The sequence below is a fragment of the Mycena indigotica genome (assembly GCF_014461135.1).
Source record: "Mycena indigotica strain 171206Taipei chromosome Unknown Mind.scaff0001, whole genome shotgun sequence".
NCBI classification, from domain to species: domain Eukaryota; kingdom Fungi; phylum Basidiomycota; class Agaricomycetes; order Agaricales; family Mycenaceae; genus Mycena; species Mycena indigotica.
Genome location: NW_023503000.1, coordinates 1,659,895 through 1,676,581, shown reverse-complemented (window position 1 = coordinate 1,676,581; position 16,687 = coordinate 1,659,895). Strand labels below are relative to the sequence as shown.

Genomic DNA, 16,687 nt, shown 5'->3' with positions numbered 1-16,687 from the left:
CAGAGAACAATACATTTACTCCTCTGGTACTTCGATCTCGCCACTGTTAATGTCGTCGATGATGTCGTGAGGCGGCCGGCCCTCAACAGTGCAGCCAACACTTTGAGCAGTACCCAAAATCTCCTTAACACATCCAGACAGCTCCTTCGCGAGCGACTTCGACTTCATAGTCCTGGCGATTTCGTATATTTCGTCCAAAGGAATATTCCCCGAATGCTTGATGTTCTTTTCTTTTTTCCGGTCGCGTGGGGGTTCTGTCGGTGGAACGTTAGTTTCTCTTGTGACGAAAGTCGATACGCACCCTTAAGGGCCCGGATAACTAAAGACGAGGCAGACGGGACAATCGACACCGCTGCTTGCCGATTTTGGATAGTGAGCTGGACGGTGACCCGCAGACCTTTCCAAGCTGTCGTCGCTTTGGCAATGTCTTCTCCCACCTTCTTTGGAGACTAGACAGAGTGTAAGGGCTTCAAAGGTTCGACTGATAGGTAAGTAACGCATACCAATCCCAAAGGACCGATTTTTGGCGCAAGAGCAGACGACGCGCCAACTTCTCCACCCGTAGCACGCAGGTAGATGATTTTGATTTCGTTGGGGTCCTGATTTGTGGTCAAAACATGGCAGGGAGGCTAGCGTCGAGAAAAAAGATTTACGAGTTTCGGTGCCATTGGAAAGGAAGAGGTTTGTGTGTGTGACCTACTATCAAGTGTGACAGGTGCGTTGATCTCTGCGGCTTCGCAATGGGTCGATGTCGGAGGAGCTCCCGCTCGATTTCGCACAAGTGCCGATGGACATTCTCGTCATTCTCATAGGTGGTGTCCGCTCTTGATTCTGACTCCGGGATTAACACTCTTTTTCTTGCAGCTGATATGCTCGACCGACTCATGGCACACAACGACCTTATCCCCCTTCTTCCTGAGAGTCTCACCCGATTTCACTCGCGAACTGCGCCGTCTATCTCGGTCTTGGACTATCTTCGCCGAATTGTCCGCTACACAAATGTTGAAGTATGTTCTCTTTCATTATTACTCCTCGTGATCGTCCAACAATCTCAACCAGAAGTCTTGCCTTCTCCTCACCCTCCATTACATCGACCAAATCTGCGCGCGGATGCCCCGCTTCACCCTCTCCTCCCTTACCTGCCATCGATTCATCATTGCGTCAATCACCGTATCGAGCAAGGGCCTTTGCGACACCTTTTGTACCAACAACCTCTATGCAAAGGTTGGCGGTATCTCTGTCTCGGAGCTCAACGTTCTTGAACGCGAATTCCTGGACAAAATCGACTGGCGCATCATGGTTCGCACAAATTCGGATTCCGCTCTGCTCCTAATTCCTTGTTATCAGTGTACACGTGATCTCCTCCAAGAATACTACGTCAACCTCGTTCGAACCCATACCTCGGGCAAATACTACGTGATTGGCACTCAGTCTTCCGTTGGGAGTGCTTCAGACGACGGTGACGAGATGGATACCACCCAATCGCGACCACCGACCCCTGCAGTTGGCTCCGCTATTTTGATAGATCTCAATCGTCCTGTTGAAGTCAAGCCAACAATCGAGCAGAACATGGCTTTTGCTGCGTTGCAAGAGTTGGACAAAGATTAAATACGGATGTTATTCTACTATAGCCTACAACACTGCTAGAGACAGTCTCCATACAAGAATTTGAAAGGAATGAGTACGCTGGCAAGCCAGCCAATCAAAAGAAAGCAACGGTGATGATTCGGCAGCTAGTACATTGCGAATCTCGCGATCCTTCTACAGTATACTTATTGTCCATTTAGCGCCGCAGAGCAGAAAGCATCTTGGCAAGTGTGTTGATCTGTGCTTTGGCAACTTTCTTCCGCCCATCGCTGTCCTCATCCTGCGACGACGACGACATAACACCAGAAACAAGGTCAGTAGTACTTGTCGAGGCATCAGCACGGCGGACAAAGTCAGGTGACTTGGGAGCAGCAACAGGAGTCTTTTCAGTGATGGTACTGAGCTGGAGATCCTTGGGCTTGCGAGGACGAGGTTGTCGAACGGGGGGAGAGCCAAAAATATCCCCTTCAGGGTTGCCAGTATATTGACCACGGGGCAATTGGTCAAGTTCCCAGGGAACGCCGTTCATGACTAGAAACGTCTCAGAAACCAGCGACTAGACAAGACGGAAAATGCTTACTCTTGACATTCTTGGGAATCGGGACTGGGTGCGTTGTGGCAGTAGACGGGGGAGACTGGGGCTTGGCCGTTGGAGGAGCGCGCCAACTGCTAGCGGAGACACTGGTAGCGACAGTTGAAACACTCCGTGTGCTCGCGTTGCTGTACCGAGTAAAGGCAGAAGTAGAAGTACCAGCGCTTGAAGTAGTACTCAGTGAGCTTCGCCAGTTACCAGAGACCATCGAGCTAGAGCTCGATGCAACGGGCCGATGACTGCGTATCGAGTTGGGAGATACAGCACGGTCAGAACCTGCGTCACGTGTCCTGTGATCGGGATGTGGACTGCGCGAAGAATTGTACGCTCGATAGCCAGGGTCAAGAACTCGTCGACCACGCGGATGCTCATCGTGCGCAAGACTTTGTGGGGGAGCTGGGGCGCTCAGTCCCATGATGAGATCAGTCACGTTGCTGGCAGTTGCGGACATGGGCAGGTCGGAAGGCGACGAAGCTTCCTCCACTGGTGAAACACGCCCAAATGCGGAAGCACCACTGCTCTTGCCAAAACTGAGCTTCCATTTGGATGGCTTCTTGGCTATTGCAGTTGCTGGCATAGAAGGAGCTGGGGTGGTATGGATTTTCGGCAATGGAGGAATAGGCGGAATAGAGCGTGGAGGAGGGAGCATGCTGACTGGCAGTGCATACATGGCAACTGGCTCGAAAGGTTGGCCACGTCTGCTGCTACGACTCGAAGCATGGGTCGTGCCTGAACGATTCGACGAAGCTTGAGATGCGGCACGTGAGGCGCGACTAATCTCCCGAGCAAGCGACTGGGAAGCGCTAGCCAGAGTTTCGAGTGTTTCGTTCTGAGGAGTTGCCGGGGGTTGCGAGCCGCCTTTGCCTTTGCGGGCACCGCGCTTTCGCCGTTTGTTGTTGGATGGCGACCGGTCTTCCGAAGGTTCGTCCGTTTGTACCTTTAACTCGTTGAACTGCCTCTCTTCTTCCTGCTCCTCAGCTTCCTGATCGATGACCGTAGAGAGCTCGGTGGCCTCAGGCTTCTCATAGGTGGTTTCGATCGTGGGACCAAAAGAGGCGGCACGTGACAAAGAGCGAGACTGGATGGCGGGAGTGCGGATGGTCGATGCAGTACCCGACGCTTGCCTGGAAGAAGGACGGTGGGAAATTGGAATGGAACATGAGATTCTGTGGCCTTGAGTTAATGACGCCGTTGATCCAGCACGTTTATGACCAAGTGGTTGTCCCAAGAGCTCGGGAAGGTCTTTAGCCCAGACACCAAATCCAGCAGCCGTAATACGTTCTGAATCATCCTTTGGGTCATCGAGAACATTGAATACTTTATTGGCCAAGTGCTCGGCCACAGGGCGGGTCATGCCCACGAAGCGATGCATGAAGAAGTTGACGGGTTGTTGCCGGAAGAGGTCAAACGAGCTACATGAACCTTCCTTGGTGTCCGTCCAAGGATTGAAGTGATAGAGCCTGCGTTACGATCAACCAACGCAGATAGGAAGAAGGAGGCGATTGCATACATATTGATGAGAACAATGCCCAGTGACCAAACATCAGCAGCGCGAGGCCGATAGCTCGGAGCGACGTTGTTGCGGCATTCTAGGTGCAAAACAAACAATTAGTTCCGATAGAAGGCTGATGGTGTGGGGACTTGCCAAAGCTCATATAGGGAGCGCTCCCACAGTCCATGTCAGACGACTCGACATCGGTGGTGGATAGGCCGAAGTCGGTGAGCTTGACGATAACCTTGCGTTCTCGTCTACCGTCTGTGTCTGTATAGCCATCGGTGACGATAAAGTTTTCGGGCTTTATGTCGCGGTGGTAGACTTGTTGAGCATGACAGGCGGCAACAGCATCACACATCTGGGAAAACATGGACGATATGAGGCGAAGACGGGTGCGCGAAAGCAATTGCGACGAATTCATAGTTGAGAGAAGACTGGGCGTTGGGGGCGTACGGGAAGGCGAGACAGATGGGTCTGTCAAGTCGGCCGTGTTTGAGGACTCGTAGTGATCATGGGCTTGTTCCAAAAAATAAAAAAGATCTTCTCCGGGAACATATTCAAGGAGAAGCAACAAAAACGAAGAGGTTTCGAGGGTTCGGTGGAGAGTGACAATGTTCGGGTGAGGATGGAGTGACTGGTGAATAGTGACCTGAGAACGAAAGATAAGCGATAGGGAAAAAGCAAATGAAAAAAACTTGAGCGCACCTCATCCATTTGCGCTCTAAGGGCCTCGTCATCGAGGTTGGCTTTGGAAAGGCACTTTATGGCATATTCACGGCCATATGTTGTAGACGGCGACCGAACGTGCTTGCCATCGAAATCCATGTGACCCATCATTGACGAATGACCATCTTCGGAGGAAGGGGCGCGCTCAAGAACCTCGAGGACTTGGTAGACGACTGCGTAGCTGCCAGCCCCAAGTCTTCGGACAACCTCGAATTCACGAGCGGGTTCAGCGTTATTGAGGGCTTCGAGTGGTGAAACAAGGCGAATGAGTTCGCCTTGTAGCTCGACACCCTCGCCAACGATGTCACCAGGCTGAAGTACATCCTCGAGAACGGACGAAAACGAGGAATGATGGCTCGATTGAGACTGGTAGGCCGGACGTGGAGAGAGGTTGATGGTATTTGGGCGGGAAGAAATGTAGGGAGACCGTAGCTTTGCGGTCGGGGAGGGCTGGCGAGGAAGATTAGTTGAAACTGAAAGGGGAGTGGGGGTTGAAAAGGCGGATTGCTGGCGTTTGAGGAAAATGTCATTAGGTCGAGAGTAGTCAGACGGGTTGGTCGGGGGGTGGGGGGTTGGGAACTGCAACATCGGCTGCTTGTCACCACTTCAGACAAGACCGGCTACGAGTCTGAGCTGGTCGGGGTCGCGACACATACAGCTGCGGGTAGGGATTGGGAAACGGTCCCGACACCGTCTTGAGCTTTGAAGTAGGCGTTAGGGGACAGTCAGTAAGAAGAAAACCGAAAGGGCAGACCAAGATATATATCGTGCGAGATGGAGGCAAGAGGGAACAACAGAACTGGGTCCACGCGCGACATCTACTGCTACCATATGCTCATTTTGATCCAATCAATTGTCCCCGCAGCAGTCACCTCAAAACTGCCCCAGAATTAGTCCCTTTTTGCACCAACCCCTTCACAGAAGCATCTAGATATGCCTTCTAACAAAATTTTAGCCAGTTAGACTCGCACCAAAGCTCTACACACCAGAGACTCGTCCGTGACAATGTCACCAACTCTCTCACAAAAGTCAATGTATGTAGCCACACTCTCTTGGCCGCCGGCGTCGCATCGACTGAGCATCTCCTCGTTGGCATGCTGAACCGCTTCAATAAGAGCCAGTCCTGACTTCCCATGAATAGGTCGCATTGCAAGCAATATGGCAGCACGTGGGTCGGTACATTCTGCCAAGCGACGATAAACGACATCCAGCAACTCAGGTTGCTTGATCAGCCCAATCAAGGCCTCAAACAATTCGCTCGACAACATCGCTTGAAGAAGCCGGGTCAATCGAACAACGCCAACAAACGTTAGAACCAAAACATACCTTGCGAGATGACCTCCTTGACAATACTTCCTTGGATGATGGCCGTCCGTGCTTCGTCTTGCTCCCTGCCTTTCCCCTTAAGGTCGAGGCCAAGCACTTGCCATCGTTTGCGAAGATTTTCCATGAATATCAGTTCCATGCGCACATACTCGGTCCACAATTTGACACTTTGCCCATTGATGCGAATGCCACGTTGAAGGAGATTACGAGCAGCCGAGGGTGAGCCATGCTCCAATTCATGTGCAGCGCCAACCACATAGAATAGCTCGTTATCTGGGTGCAACTGGATTGCTCGAGCAACCACGCGGCCCACAAGAGTTGAAGCTCCCTCCCGTTGGGCGACGTTGATATATTCCAGCCAGAGGTCTACATCCGACTTGAATCGTTTCAAAGCTCGTTCAAAAATTTGGAATTGCCGCCGGACAAGAGAGTAGTCAGATATGCTGGCTTTGGTAGACTCGATTTCTAAAATGGATTCAAGAAAACACATAGCAAGTAGATCACCATACCCACTCAGCCGTTCAATACGCTTGCGTCGCAATTGCTCCAGAGACATTTCATAAGCAGCATATCGTAGAAAGTCGGCCTTTTTAGCCACCCTCCGAACAAGAGCGCCTTCGAACTCAGTTCGTTTTTTCAGAATTTGTTTCGTTTCTAGTTTTGTAAAGATCTCCTTCTCCACAAGATCTTTGAGCTCATCGAGCATCTACTGGAGTAAGATCAAGCATTGAGAAAGCAAATGCTTTACCTGCTCTTGTTGGAAGTGGACGCGCTCCATGGTGGTAAACGAGAAAGAGGAAACGTGATCGACTAATCGTTGGATCCCTCCTCAATCTCTCTTCTTAGCACAAATGCCTAAAGGTCACCGTACCGCCGTCCGAACCCATTCTCGCACCAACTCAGCCAACCGACTACCGGTCACTGCTCAGTTCACGCAAAAGAAGATTCCTGTGAGTCCAATGTTGAACTTGAGGGTGATGTATCTGAACCTTCACAAACAGCCGCCACGCCAAAGACCGCAACGACCTGGGTTCCACATTGCCACCCACGCAGATGACGATGATGATGAGGAAGGAGAAGATGAGGAGTGGACAAGCGAAAGTGGGGCGGTTACTCCGAATCTGAATGACGACCAAGACTCAGATGGACCACCTGAAGTTCCTCCAGAGCTGTCTCGTATACCAACTGCAAGGCCCGCGGACTATTTTATACCGTCAGAAATAACGACCTCGAGAATACTCGATACCGACAGACTCGTTCAGGAGCCTCTAACCGCCCCGTCATCACCGACTGCTAGTCGAAGACATTCTCGGCCTCTGTCTACCCACTCTTTGCATCGCCCTGAACTTCGCCCTCATCCTCTTATCCGTGGGCAGTCATTTGGCCAGCCTTGTCCCGCACCCAAGCCATCTCCGTTGCTCCCCGTCGCTGTCACTTTCGATACCGACGTTCATCTCAGCGCCTCTCCCTCCGTTTCATTCTCAGACTCCCCCATTTCACCACAATCATCAGGTCGGCGAACTTCGATATCTTCAGCTCGCTCTGTTGCTACTGTGGCAACACATCAACCCCCCACCACCACCAAAAGCCGTCACCGCACCTTTTCCTCCTCGTCTGCAGTTACTTCCCTCACACACCTGCCTGCCATCCATCGGCCAGCTCCCTATATAACAACATTTCCTGCGTCAGATCCCCTCCAGGACGACCGAATACATCCACTCCTCCCACCTCCCTATGTCGCCAATCATCTCACCGTTGTCTCTCGTCGTACTCCTATACGCGATGCTCTCGACCGTATTCACCGCGCTAGAGACATTGGCTCCCGTACATGACTTGCAGGACTATCTCACATTTTCTTTTCTTGTCTTGGACTAAGTAAACAAATAATAATCATTTCGTGACACGTACATACGTGCTGTAACTTGTTTTCGTTCGATGTGGTTGTCCGATGCACAGAGTCAGTATTCCACCTGGTTTGCCCTTACTTCTGCTTCTCTGACCCTGAACCAGAAATTGGCGTCGCGCTGACGACGTTTGGAGGGCTCTTTATGCTGCTTGGGGTGATGCTTTTTTTCGACGGCGCGCTATTAGCCCTTGGCAATGTGCGTCACTTAGTTGTCTGTTGCTGCTGGCACTCAATGTCTAGATTCTCTTTGTTTCTGGCATAACTCTCATCATCGGGCCCAAGAAAACTTTCTACTTTTTCGCGCGCAAACAGAAGCTCCGCGGCTCGATATGTTTCGTTGGCGGCATCATCCTAGTGTTTCTCAAATGGCCATTCATCGGCATGATTGTGGAGACCTTTGGCTTCCTGAATCTCTTCGGGTGCGTTCGCCGTTGGAAAGCTTCGATTCACGAGCTCAGTTCTATTCACCACAGCGACTTTTTCCCGGTCATCGTGACTTTCTTGAGGCAGGTGCCATTCCTCGGCACTGCTCTCTCATTGCCCTATATCCGAGATGTACGTTGTCTGGCTTATTTGTCTTCTGCTCTTTAACTAGTCTCCAGGTTGTCGACCGTTTAGCGGGGTCGCGGACGTCAGTAGTATAGTTTTAGAATGCAATTGACGGTTTCATTGGCTCTTGATTGACTTTCTGAGCTTCGCCACGCCCAACGTTTTTTTGTCACGCGTCCACATGAAGATGGAGTCCTTCACCGAACTCCTTTTGGTCTGCCGTTTCGCGCAGCTCCCGTTCTCAGCTGAGCAGGTGCATTAGCGCAGATATGACACGGTCAAGGCTGAATACCCTTCTGAGCATCACCTGGCCTGGGAGCTGCGGATTCTTGCAGAATTCTGGGCGTCTAATCCTCAATACACCCCCACGCCTCCAGGTTTCAACAGGCCTGTGAGAACATGACTAGATATGTGGCCACAATTATCTTATCAAAAAAAAATAGCTGGAATGGGAAGAAGCTCCTAACCCCGTCTATGAAAGATTCGCTGGCCGGCCTGGCCGCTACGAGCTAGGAATTCTGCTTCGCACAGACTACTCCAACCATGAAGCCTGGGCTCAATTCTACGCCAAGCTTCAGGTGTGGGTTGCAACTGGGGAAAGAGGCTCTCGCATCTTACAGTAATCTTGCAGGAAGCTGAAGCCGATGTCAGCAAAGAGCCCGTCCAAATGGATGACTCGGACGACGACTCGGACGATGAGACAGATAAGGCCAACACCTCAATAATCAAGGTCGTCAACCCCGCTTCAGAGGAGGACCGCCGCATCCTCACTGGTATCACAAACATCACTGCCTTGCGAATGTTCAGTGACGAAGTCGATGTCCGTCCTCACCCGCAGTCGATTTCCTCCAACCACCCCTTGATCGATGTGAACGGGCTCCAAGAGTATTATACCGGCCCTACCATCTGGATATTCGACGCTGCATCTAATCTCGATCAATGCGCAAGGCTGGTTTACGGCCAAAGCGACGAGTTGCCTACTGCAGCAACGTCAGTCCACCCATTTCCTTCTTTTTCCTCTCTCCCTTCTCATGGGTCTACGACAGTGGCGACAGCTGGCGTGCACGCGTCACTCATCTCGTTCAACTTCAAATAGAAATCGGCCCACGAGGTACCCTCATCACCTTTGGAGGGCAGGATCGCTACGACTACAATGAGCGGAAACGCAATTTGGAGGAGGTTGGTCGGCAGCAGACATAAAAATGTGGAAAATGCTTTCATATTTTTTGGTGGCAAGTAACCATCAGAGCACAAATACAAAAGTGTTTTATGACGACACGGTCCAGACACGGATAGCGTTGTCGGTGAAGCCAGCGAAGAGCGTTTGACCATCAGCAGACCACGCAATCGACACACACTCCGGTTCCCGTCCACCCTCCGAAGTCTCAGTGAACGTGGGTTTAAGCTCATCAACAATAGACCTAGGCAGAAACATTAAATAAGACAAGTAATGTTGCTGCACATTGCTACTTACTTGCTCTCAAGGTCGAAGATCTTGACACAGCTCGCCGTTGCAGCGCACAACCAGTATCGGTTGGGAGAGAAGACGAGGGCGTTGACAATGTCACCGGCCTCAAGGGAGTACAGATGTTTGCCCTCATTCAGATCCCAGAGCATGGTGATGCCGTCCTTACCACCAGAAGCAGCAAGGGAGCCATCAGGTGAGACGGAGACAGTGTTGATATAGCCGGTGTGGCCGTAGTGGTTGGTCTTCAATTTGAACTTCGACAGCTCCCAGACCTGTAACAATGTCAACAACACGTACGATGAAGAGAGAGAAGAGAGGAGGATCAGAGATCTTGGTGGAAAACTAGTCTCATAGGGCGAACCCTCTGAAGTAGCAAATATATATGGTATAGCATCATCTCGGGGGGACAGGAATGCGACTCACTTTGACAACTTTGTCCCAGCCGCAGGAAACGATGACGGGGTTCATGACATTAGGACTGAACCTGACGCAAGACACCCTGCGCAAATTTCAGACCAGAACTAGGCTGGAAAAACCGCCAGATGTATCGCACCACTCAGTATGGCCATCCTCTTTAATGTCGTATTTGCATTCACCAAGGGTGTTCCACAGCTTGATGGTGCGGTCGCGGGAACCGGAGACGATTTGTCGGTTGTCAGCGCTGAAACTGACAGAGAGAACATCCGAGGTGTGACCAACAAAGCGACGTGTTGTCGTGCCAGTGTTGAGATCCCAGAGGCGGAGGGTATGGTCCCAGGATGAGGAAAGGGCGAATTGGCCGTCGGAAGAGATCACAACGTCCGAAACGAAGTGGTTGTGTCCGTGTAGAATTTTTTTGGGGGAGCCATAGCTGGATTCGTCACGGGTGAGTTGCCATACGATGATGGTTTTGTCTGGTCGAGAGAGTCAAGAAAAATAAGACAGACACAAAAAGTGGGCGAACCACGCGAAGCGGACAGGATAACATCGGGTGTCTCTGACGAGGTGGCGATGGCAGTCACCCAGCCCTTGTGACCCTTGAGAGAACCGAGGAAGCGGAGGGATTCACTCATATTTCGAGCAGGATTCGGGAGAGCTGCTCGTGGTTAGAGAATTGGGTGGATGAAATATGATCTGTGACAGCAGCGTTACCGACACGTGCACTTTCACAGTTGATGGCATTGGCAATGCTATCTGCTATCTTGCTGACATAATGTGATAAGGATGCAACGGACTCCAGTCATCAGTAAGCTCGATATGAATGCTGCAAGCCTCTGTAGCTAACGCCCATAAGTCTCAACAGACCCGGGAGTAGATGATATTGTAGCGATGTAGGTCGATGGTGGACTATCACTGGCAGTAACCGCAAGTTCTCTTGGTTAGCCTCTTCGCTCTGGCATCCCCAGAATTAGAAATCTTGGCCTATATTCCCAGCTTCGGAAACACAGATAGCGAAAGCGCATAGTCCGTCTTCACTCCTGGCTCATTCAAGTTCCAATGTCTCCAGTTCAAACATTCTAAAAGCTTATGCTGCAATCGCTCGGCATCTAGAACAATTCCCTGGTGATGCTACACGTTTCCCTAATTTCTCTCCCTCTGTGCGACCGATCCTCGCACGTGGAAGTGATGGGCCCCTTCAAGGCGACTTGCATAGCGCTCAGTACTTTCATGGAAGGTCAGTCATATAATATGGTATTTCATAGCTGCTTTCTTCCAAGTGATCTTGCTTAGAGATGGGCTCGGTGGCATCACGGAGCGACATCCTGAACTTACACCGGACGGACTTGAATATGTTACCCTAACGCTAAAGTCTGGGATGGAAGTCGTCGTTGACCTCATTCAGAGCCGACCCTCTCGAACGATCACCTACATCGCATTAGGCCCGTTGACAGACCTCGCAAACCTGATGGAAGTCAACGCTGGCTTGATTCGGGAAAAAATTGGCCGAATCGTCTGCATGGGCGGGAATCTCGATGTTCCCGGGAATACTACACCAGTTGCTGAATGTGGGTCTTCGTCGTGATCTTAGTTCTCTATTGCTTATGCATTTATTCCACAGTCAACTTTTTCGCGGATCCCTTCGCGGTCAAAAAGTTACTTATCGAGGACGAGATGCTGCTGCCACTAGACCGCTTCATCATGCTCCCGCTTGATATCACCACATCGCACGAATTGCCCTTTCCGACTTACAAGGAGCGTGTGGATCCCCACTTCGAGACATCTGCCCGTCCATCAATACCCAGTGCAAAATCTCCCCTGGTTCATTTTACTTCTTCGTTCCTTGAACAGGCACGCGTCGTCATGCTTCAGTTCGGAAAAGACGCCATGGAGTTGCACGACATCGTGGCTGTCTGGTGTGCGATTTCAAATCCACCAGTGTTGGATAATTCTCTGGCAGTTGGTTGGAGAACACATAACCGAGTCTTTGATGTCGAAAGGTATCGGGGTTAGCATTGACAGAAAAAAAGCACTCATACATATAGGACTGGCGAATTAACGAGAGGCTGTCTTGTCGTCGATCGCAGAGCGGACGAAGGTGCATACGCTCTTGGAGCAGACAGATCTACTTCCTCGGTAATGCCTGCGCTTGTCGAAACTGAGGATGCTCCCCGCGATCTTAAGGGAAATGGTGTCGCATGCTGCACTAGAACCCCAGGTCCTTCCGTACTATTAGAAATGTTGCTCAGTCGAGTGTGGGGTGTGTGAAAAATACATTTAGCGCGGAGTTTGAATCTCGTATGGGTGTTTTACAAGCTCGTCATACAGCGGACCGGGCAAGTCTCGTACTAAGGTTACAGCAATCCCAATGACAGGTAGAGCTTCAAGGGGAGGGAAAGTCCGGAGTAGTCGCATAGGACTAGATAGAGATAGTGAGTAACAGGCGTCACTATATATAGACAATGAACGAGCCTTGAAGACGCCATTACATCGTCGCGAATTAATAATAATTGAGCAATGACACAAAGAACGTTGAGGTGGACTCCAAAAGCCAGAAGGAAGTCCCAAAGTTGGAGAACTTGGTCCAATGGTGGGGTACATGCACAGAGTGTTAATACAGCTGAGTGTTGTGAGAAAAGCAACGGCTTGAACACAAAACAACGCACAAGGAAAGGCGTAGATCTCGGCGGACAGATTTTTAGACCGCAGATATGAGTACAGCTCAGGGTCGACGATTTTTAAGCATCGATCCAGTAACTACTTTTGGTCAAAGCAGTGATCTTATTAAAGCAAGTCTACACACCTTAAGGCCACGATGTACACCCTCGAGTGTCGGTTGTACATAGAGTGGACACGATTCTTCGATGAATTTAGAGAAGCAATAGAAAGCTTCAACTTCAGAGGGCATGGTGTAAAGGAATGGTGCAGCAAGCACGTTCATGCCTTGAACGTAGGTAAATCCAAGCTGGTGGGACTCCTGACGGTCTATTGCCATGAGATATTAGTCGGGTGGGTTGCGACAAGACCCACCATGGTTTCTCCAAACAAAGGCATCCAAAAGTCGAATCAACATGTCTTCTCTGACTCTCTCCTTGAATCCACGATCTGTGGCCAGCGTCCTGTAGCTCGTTGGGAAATGGTATAGTGTTGTAGCTGCCGACATACCGGAACGTATCGTTCCTAATTTTTTCTCGTACCTCACAAGGGCCTCGGGCAACATAGCGCAAAAAAGATTCGGCGGAAAGGTTATTAACACGGAGCAGGATCTTCCATATCCTGGGTCGAAGGGTCGGATCCTGAGTTGAGTCAAATCACAACTCCGGAGACCCAAGGTTTGTTTGCTCACCACTGTCGAAGGAATACCCTCAACTAGTATCATCCGCCGCAATTTCTTGGTGTAGTCGTCGATGTCCCCTGACCGTGATTTGGAGGCATTTCTGGGCTGGTTCAGAATCTAATCTGGAGTTAAGAAGAGCAATGCAAGACAGCGTTGGGTGTTAGAAACCTTGTTAAACGAGTGTGCGGTGGAAGAGGAGGAAGACATGTTTACGGCGGTAACACGTGCAGCTTACCCAATTTGATAAGGCGGACATGTTACCATTTGCCTCCTCTGGCGCGTTCAGGACGCAGTACACTCTGGTTCGGAATGTCGAAGCTTCAGCCTCCCCAGAGATTGCGGATAGCTACCTTGTTAAAGCAGTAGACGAGATTCAGCAACGCCTTCGCCGTCCGTCTCTTTCACCCGTATGTTGAGCAATACAGACGAAACTCGGCCGTTCACAAGTATGACGAATAGAAGGACACAAGAGAATGCCTCATTATTCTGCTTTACTGCTCAGTCTCAGTCACATCCCGTCTCCTGCCTGCCCTCGATTTTGCTCTGCCCTCTGCAGTAAATCTGGTCGAGACTGCTCAGAGCGTATCGGACAAACGCATAGGTTCGCATTACTGTCTCGCATCAGCGTCTTCTCATCCGACTCTAGGCTACTTATTCTGTGGGGAAATAATGCCACCAGACCACGAGTTGCGGTTGATGCTCGTGAACACTCTTCGAAAAGTGTGTTAATTGTCCATTCTACACCACTTAGCTGAGAAGAACAGGATCTTGAATCAACTTCAGAACCCCGCATATCTTTGGCATTAGTTAATCTCATCGCCTCTCCCTCTCAGGATCTCATTCCTGCGGTTCAAACGCGGCTACTGGATCTACTTTCCAATAATTCGTCAGTATGTACACGGGAATATAAAGTCATCCGTTCAACGAACAGCATATAGCCCTCACATTCGGCGTCGAGCCCTTCTAGCCATCTCAGCTCTGTCTCATCATGAACCTGACCTTTTGTGTAACTCGCAACCAGATGTCCTGAAACGGATCTACGATACGCACCCAACTGTTGTCACTGCAGCTTTAGCAGTTTCCTTGCGGCTAGTCGAGGTATACTTCTCTATTTGCACAGTGTTGGAATTCAAGCTTAAACGACGGAAGATTGCTGAGCCGGCCATCCAGCAAGTTCAGAATGCCGTTTCCGCTCTTCTCACCCAAATCTGGCCTTTACCTACGGCCGCATCACGTGGTCCCCTTTTGCAGGCTCTTCGCGTTCTGCGCGTAGTGGGGTAAGATCGACCGGTTTGCGAGAGCACATCTGACCAACACTCTTAGCCTCCCGAATGCTGCGGTTGCAAACGTCCTCGAAATAATACGCTGGACTTCAGAGCGTTCGGATCATCGTGAGTAATCTTCCGATCTCTTTTGCATAAGCTAAATGCCCTAGCTCTCATGTTCTCTGCGTTTCGTTTGCTAGCAAATGTCGATTCCAAAGACCTTGACGAGGCACAGCAGAAATTAACATTCTCTGTCGTTTCTTCGCTCCGGCCACTCATCAACTCTCAAAGCCCTAACGACCACTATATATTCCTTTCCTGCCTGTCGTGTCTCGATCCCAGGCTCTGGGCAGGAACAGGAGAATTTCCATCGGCTTTGGACGAATGGGAAGTCGGTCGGGTCATGAAGCTTCTGGACTCGCCTGACCCTGCAATCCGACGAAAGACGTTGCAAATCCTCAGCGACATTGAACCCGGCATCGTCAATTCGTACTATTCACAGTCCTTAGAAAGCATTCCGGTGAACCTGGGGCTGGATGGCCTCTGCGAATATACGATACGCCTGTTGGAAGTTGTCGAATCGCAAACTCAAAATGATGGAGAGTTGTATGCGCGACACGTTATTGATTTGTTTGCTCAGGTAGAGGCACGTTCCAAACGCTATGCCGACTGCATAATGGAAAACGTGGTTGAGCGGGTACTGGGCCAAACAAAGGATGGTATGTGTTTTCCAAGGTGCACACATATATTGTGGCTTACTATAAGACAGCCTCTGCCGCGTTTCAAATCGGCTGTGTCTCGACCCTGGTGACAAGTCTAGCCAGCCGAGAAATATCCCTCGGCCAGACAATGATGGTCATTGCGACTGCCCTATCAACGGAATATTGTGGCAGGCTTGCAGTGCCGCCTCTCGATGTCCTGAGTGGGATCTCTTCGCGCCTGAGCCTCTGTTCGCGTCAGTTATCTCGTCCATATTGCTATTGTGAAGGTTATTGAGCGTTGCAGCCGCTGTGCAAGATGCCTGTCTCTTGGCAATGCTACGAATATCGGTCGAGTGCGAAAAAATACCTCCCGATGTTTCGCAGACCGTTAACGACCTACGTGCGCGATCCCAACGCCACATTCGTACCGTGCGTTTCCAATGGCTACGATCCCTGCAAACCACTGACAAACCGACCCCAGCGTTGCGACCAGTTTACCTCTCTGTCAAACGAGAAAAATGTTTTGCGAGAAATCCTCCATCGTGCGACTTCAGCATCTGTGAGTTACTTGTCCCTTCGTTCTGTCTTTTGCTTGAACCTCTCGGAGCTCCCGGACTTTCTCGTTGCACTGGAGCGACATCAAAACAGGGTCGAAAATGAACGCTATACTGAGCCTTCCTCACCGTCTACAAGCGCCAGTCGTCTGGACAGTAAACTACGATACACCGCATACGAAGCGCCTCATCTAACACCAAAACTCCGTGACCGTCGAAGCTCAAGTCGGGCAAGCTCGCGGCTATCAGTGTCTAGCACCGGCGACGCAGACACGCTTTCCGCCGCTGCGGCCGTCCACAAACTTAGCATAACCGATGCACCTGCGATCATGGTAACACCCCCGATTTAGTTCCGGTAACATCTGGGTGACGGTTTTCTAGGAATCCCATGAAGACCTCATCGCGTTGAACGACTCACCTTTCATCTCTGATCCTGGCGTCGCAGAGGACTTTGAAAATGTCTGGGAGGAGGAAAAACAGTCGCAAAGTGCACGAGGATGGTCTGAAGCGCCAATCGGAGATGTTTTACAGCGACTCAAAGCAGCGGAGCCCACACTCAAGGTGGTATCAGGTGATCAACCTCCATTCACGGGTGAGTGGAAAGGATAGAAACCTTTCCGATATTCATTTGGTTGGCAGACGAGGTCAAAATTATCCTAAATGGCGGCGCGCTTCGGCTGCAACGAAACGACGAAGGCAGTTGTCTTTGGCGGTTGCGAGGAAATCCCGATTTGAAAGCCCGTGTTAAGGCCATTCTCGAATAG

At 50.6% G+C, this 16,687-nt stretch overlaps 8 protein-coding genes across 8 annotated transcripts; 4 read left to right on the top strand and 4 right to left on the bottom strand.

Moving 5' to 3' along the window:
• Window positions 1–15: 15 nt before the first annotated feature.
• Window positions 16–668, bottom strand: MIND_00041300 (60S ribosomal protein; the record flags this gene model as incomplete). The annotated part of the gene is made up of 4 exons (XM_037357382.1): window positions 16–254; window positions 302–449; window positions 504–599; window positions 654–668. 4 exons carry the CDS (start codon window positions 666–668, stop codon window positions 16–18), a joined length of 498 nt encoding a protein of 165 aa, XP_037225292.1.
• An 80-nt stretch (window positions 669–748) lies between these two features.
• MIND_00041200 (Nuc-1 negative regulatory protein preg) lies at window positions 749–1,608 on the top strand (the record flags this gene model as incomplete). Its single annotated transcript, XM_037357381.1, has 4 exons — window positions 749–812; window positions 865–1,007; window positions 1,060–1,299; window positions 1,348–1,608. The coding sequence occupies 4 exons, from the start codon at window positions 749–751 to the stop codon at window positions 1,606–1,608; spliced, it is 708 nt and encodes a 235-aa protein (XP_037225291.1).
• A 175-nt stretch (window positions 1,609–1,783) lies between these two features.
• On the bottom strand, window positions 1,784–6,516 carry MIND_00041100 (Kinase-like protein; the record flags this gene model as incomplete). Its single annotated transcript, XM_037357380.1, has 12 exons — window positions 6,475–6,516; window positions 6,240–6,432; window positions 5,727–6,191; window positions 5,387–5,670; window positions 5,273–5,340; window positions 5,155–5,224; window positions 5,057–5,100; window positions 4,380–5,004; window positions 3,825–4,323; window positions 3,690–3,768; window positions 2,168–3,639; window positions 1,784–2,118 (listed from the first exon to the last, which is right to left on the bottom strand). The coding sequence occupies exons 1-12, from the start codon at window positions 6,502–6,504 to the stop codon at window positions 1,784–1,786; spliced, it is 4,164 nt and encodes a 1,387-aa protein (XP_037225290.1). The 5' UTR covers window positions 6,505–6,516.
• Window positions 6,517–6,577: 61 nt separating this feature from the next.
• On the top strand, window positions 6,578–9,381 carry MIND_00041000 (uncharacterized protein; the record flags this gene model as incomplete). The annotated part of the gene is made up of 11 exons (XM_037357379.1): window positions 6,578–6,676; window positions 6,728–7,550; window positions 7,737–7,828; window positions 7,873–8,051; window positions 8,106–8,187; window positions 8,235–8,263; window positions 8,326–8,395; window positions 8,444–8,572; window positions 8,625–8,759; window positions 8,813–9,171; window positions 9,228–9,381. 11 exons carry the CDS (start codon window positions 6,578–6,580, stop codon window positions 9,379–9,381), a joined length of 2,151 nt encoding a protein of 716 aa, XP_037225289.1.
• Window positions 9,382–9,448: 67 nt separating this feature from the next.
• MIND_00040900 (Guanine nucleotide binding protein beta subunit) lies at window positions 9,449–10,701 on the bottom strand (the record flags this gene model as incomplete). The annotated part of the gene is made up of 5 exons (XM_037357378.1): window positions 9,449–9,602; window positions 9,656–9,921; window positions 10,073–10,148; window positions 10,203–10,542; window positions 10,593–10,701. The coding sequence occupies 5 exons, from the start codon at window positions 10,699–10,701 to the stop codon at window positions 9,449–9,451; spliced, it is 945 nt and encodes a 314-aa protein (XP_037225288.1).
• A 151-nt stretch (window positions 10,702–10,852) lies between these two features.
• MIND_00040800 (Inosine-uridine preferring nucleoside hydrolase) lies at window positions 10,853–12,334 on the top strand (the record flags this gene model as incomplete). The annotated part of the gene is made up of 7 exons (XM_037357377.1): window positions 10,853–10,874; window positions 10,923–10,959; window positions 11,012–11,092; window positions 11,136–11,303; window positions 11,360–11,634; window positions 11,688–12,066; window positions 12,112–12,334. 7 exons carry the CDS (start codon window positions 10,853–10,855, stop codon window positions 12,332–12,334), a joined length of 1,185 nt encoding a protein of 394 aa, XP_037225287.1.
• Window positions 12,335–12,343: 9 nt separating this feature from the next.
• MIND_00040700 (Bub2 protein) lies at window positions 12,344–13,610 on the bottom strand (the record flags this gene model as incomplete). Its single annotated transcript, XM_037357376.1, has 6 exons — window positions 12,344–12,823; window positions 12,870–13,051; window positions 13,097–13,185; window positions 13,232–13,362; window positions 13,413–13,520; window positions 13,572–13,610. 6 exons carry the CDS (start codon window positions 13,608–13,610, stop codon window positions 12,344–12,346), a joined length of 1,029 nt encoding a protein of 342 aa, XP_037225286.1.
• A 47-nt stretch (window positions 13,611–13,657) lies between these two features.
• Window positions 13,658–16,687, top strand: MIND_00040600 (Adaptin-N domain-containing protein; the record flags this gene model as incomplete). The annotated part of the gene is made up of 14 exons (XM_037357375.1): window positions 13,658–13,810; window positions 13,863–14,004; window positions 14,050–14,123; window positions 14,168–14,289; window positions 14,342–14,501; window positions 14,553–14,680; window positions 14,727–14,794; window positions 14,839–15,387; window positions 15,438–15,623; window positions 15,674–15,798; window positions 15,851–15,928; window positions 15,977–16,255; window positions 16,305–16,515; window positions 16,563–16,687. 14 exons carry the CDS (start codon window positions 13,658–13,660, stop codon window positions 16,685–16,687), a joined length of 2,400 nt encoding a protein of 799 aa, XP_037225285.1.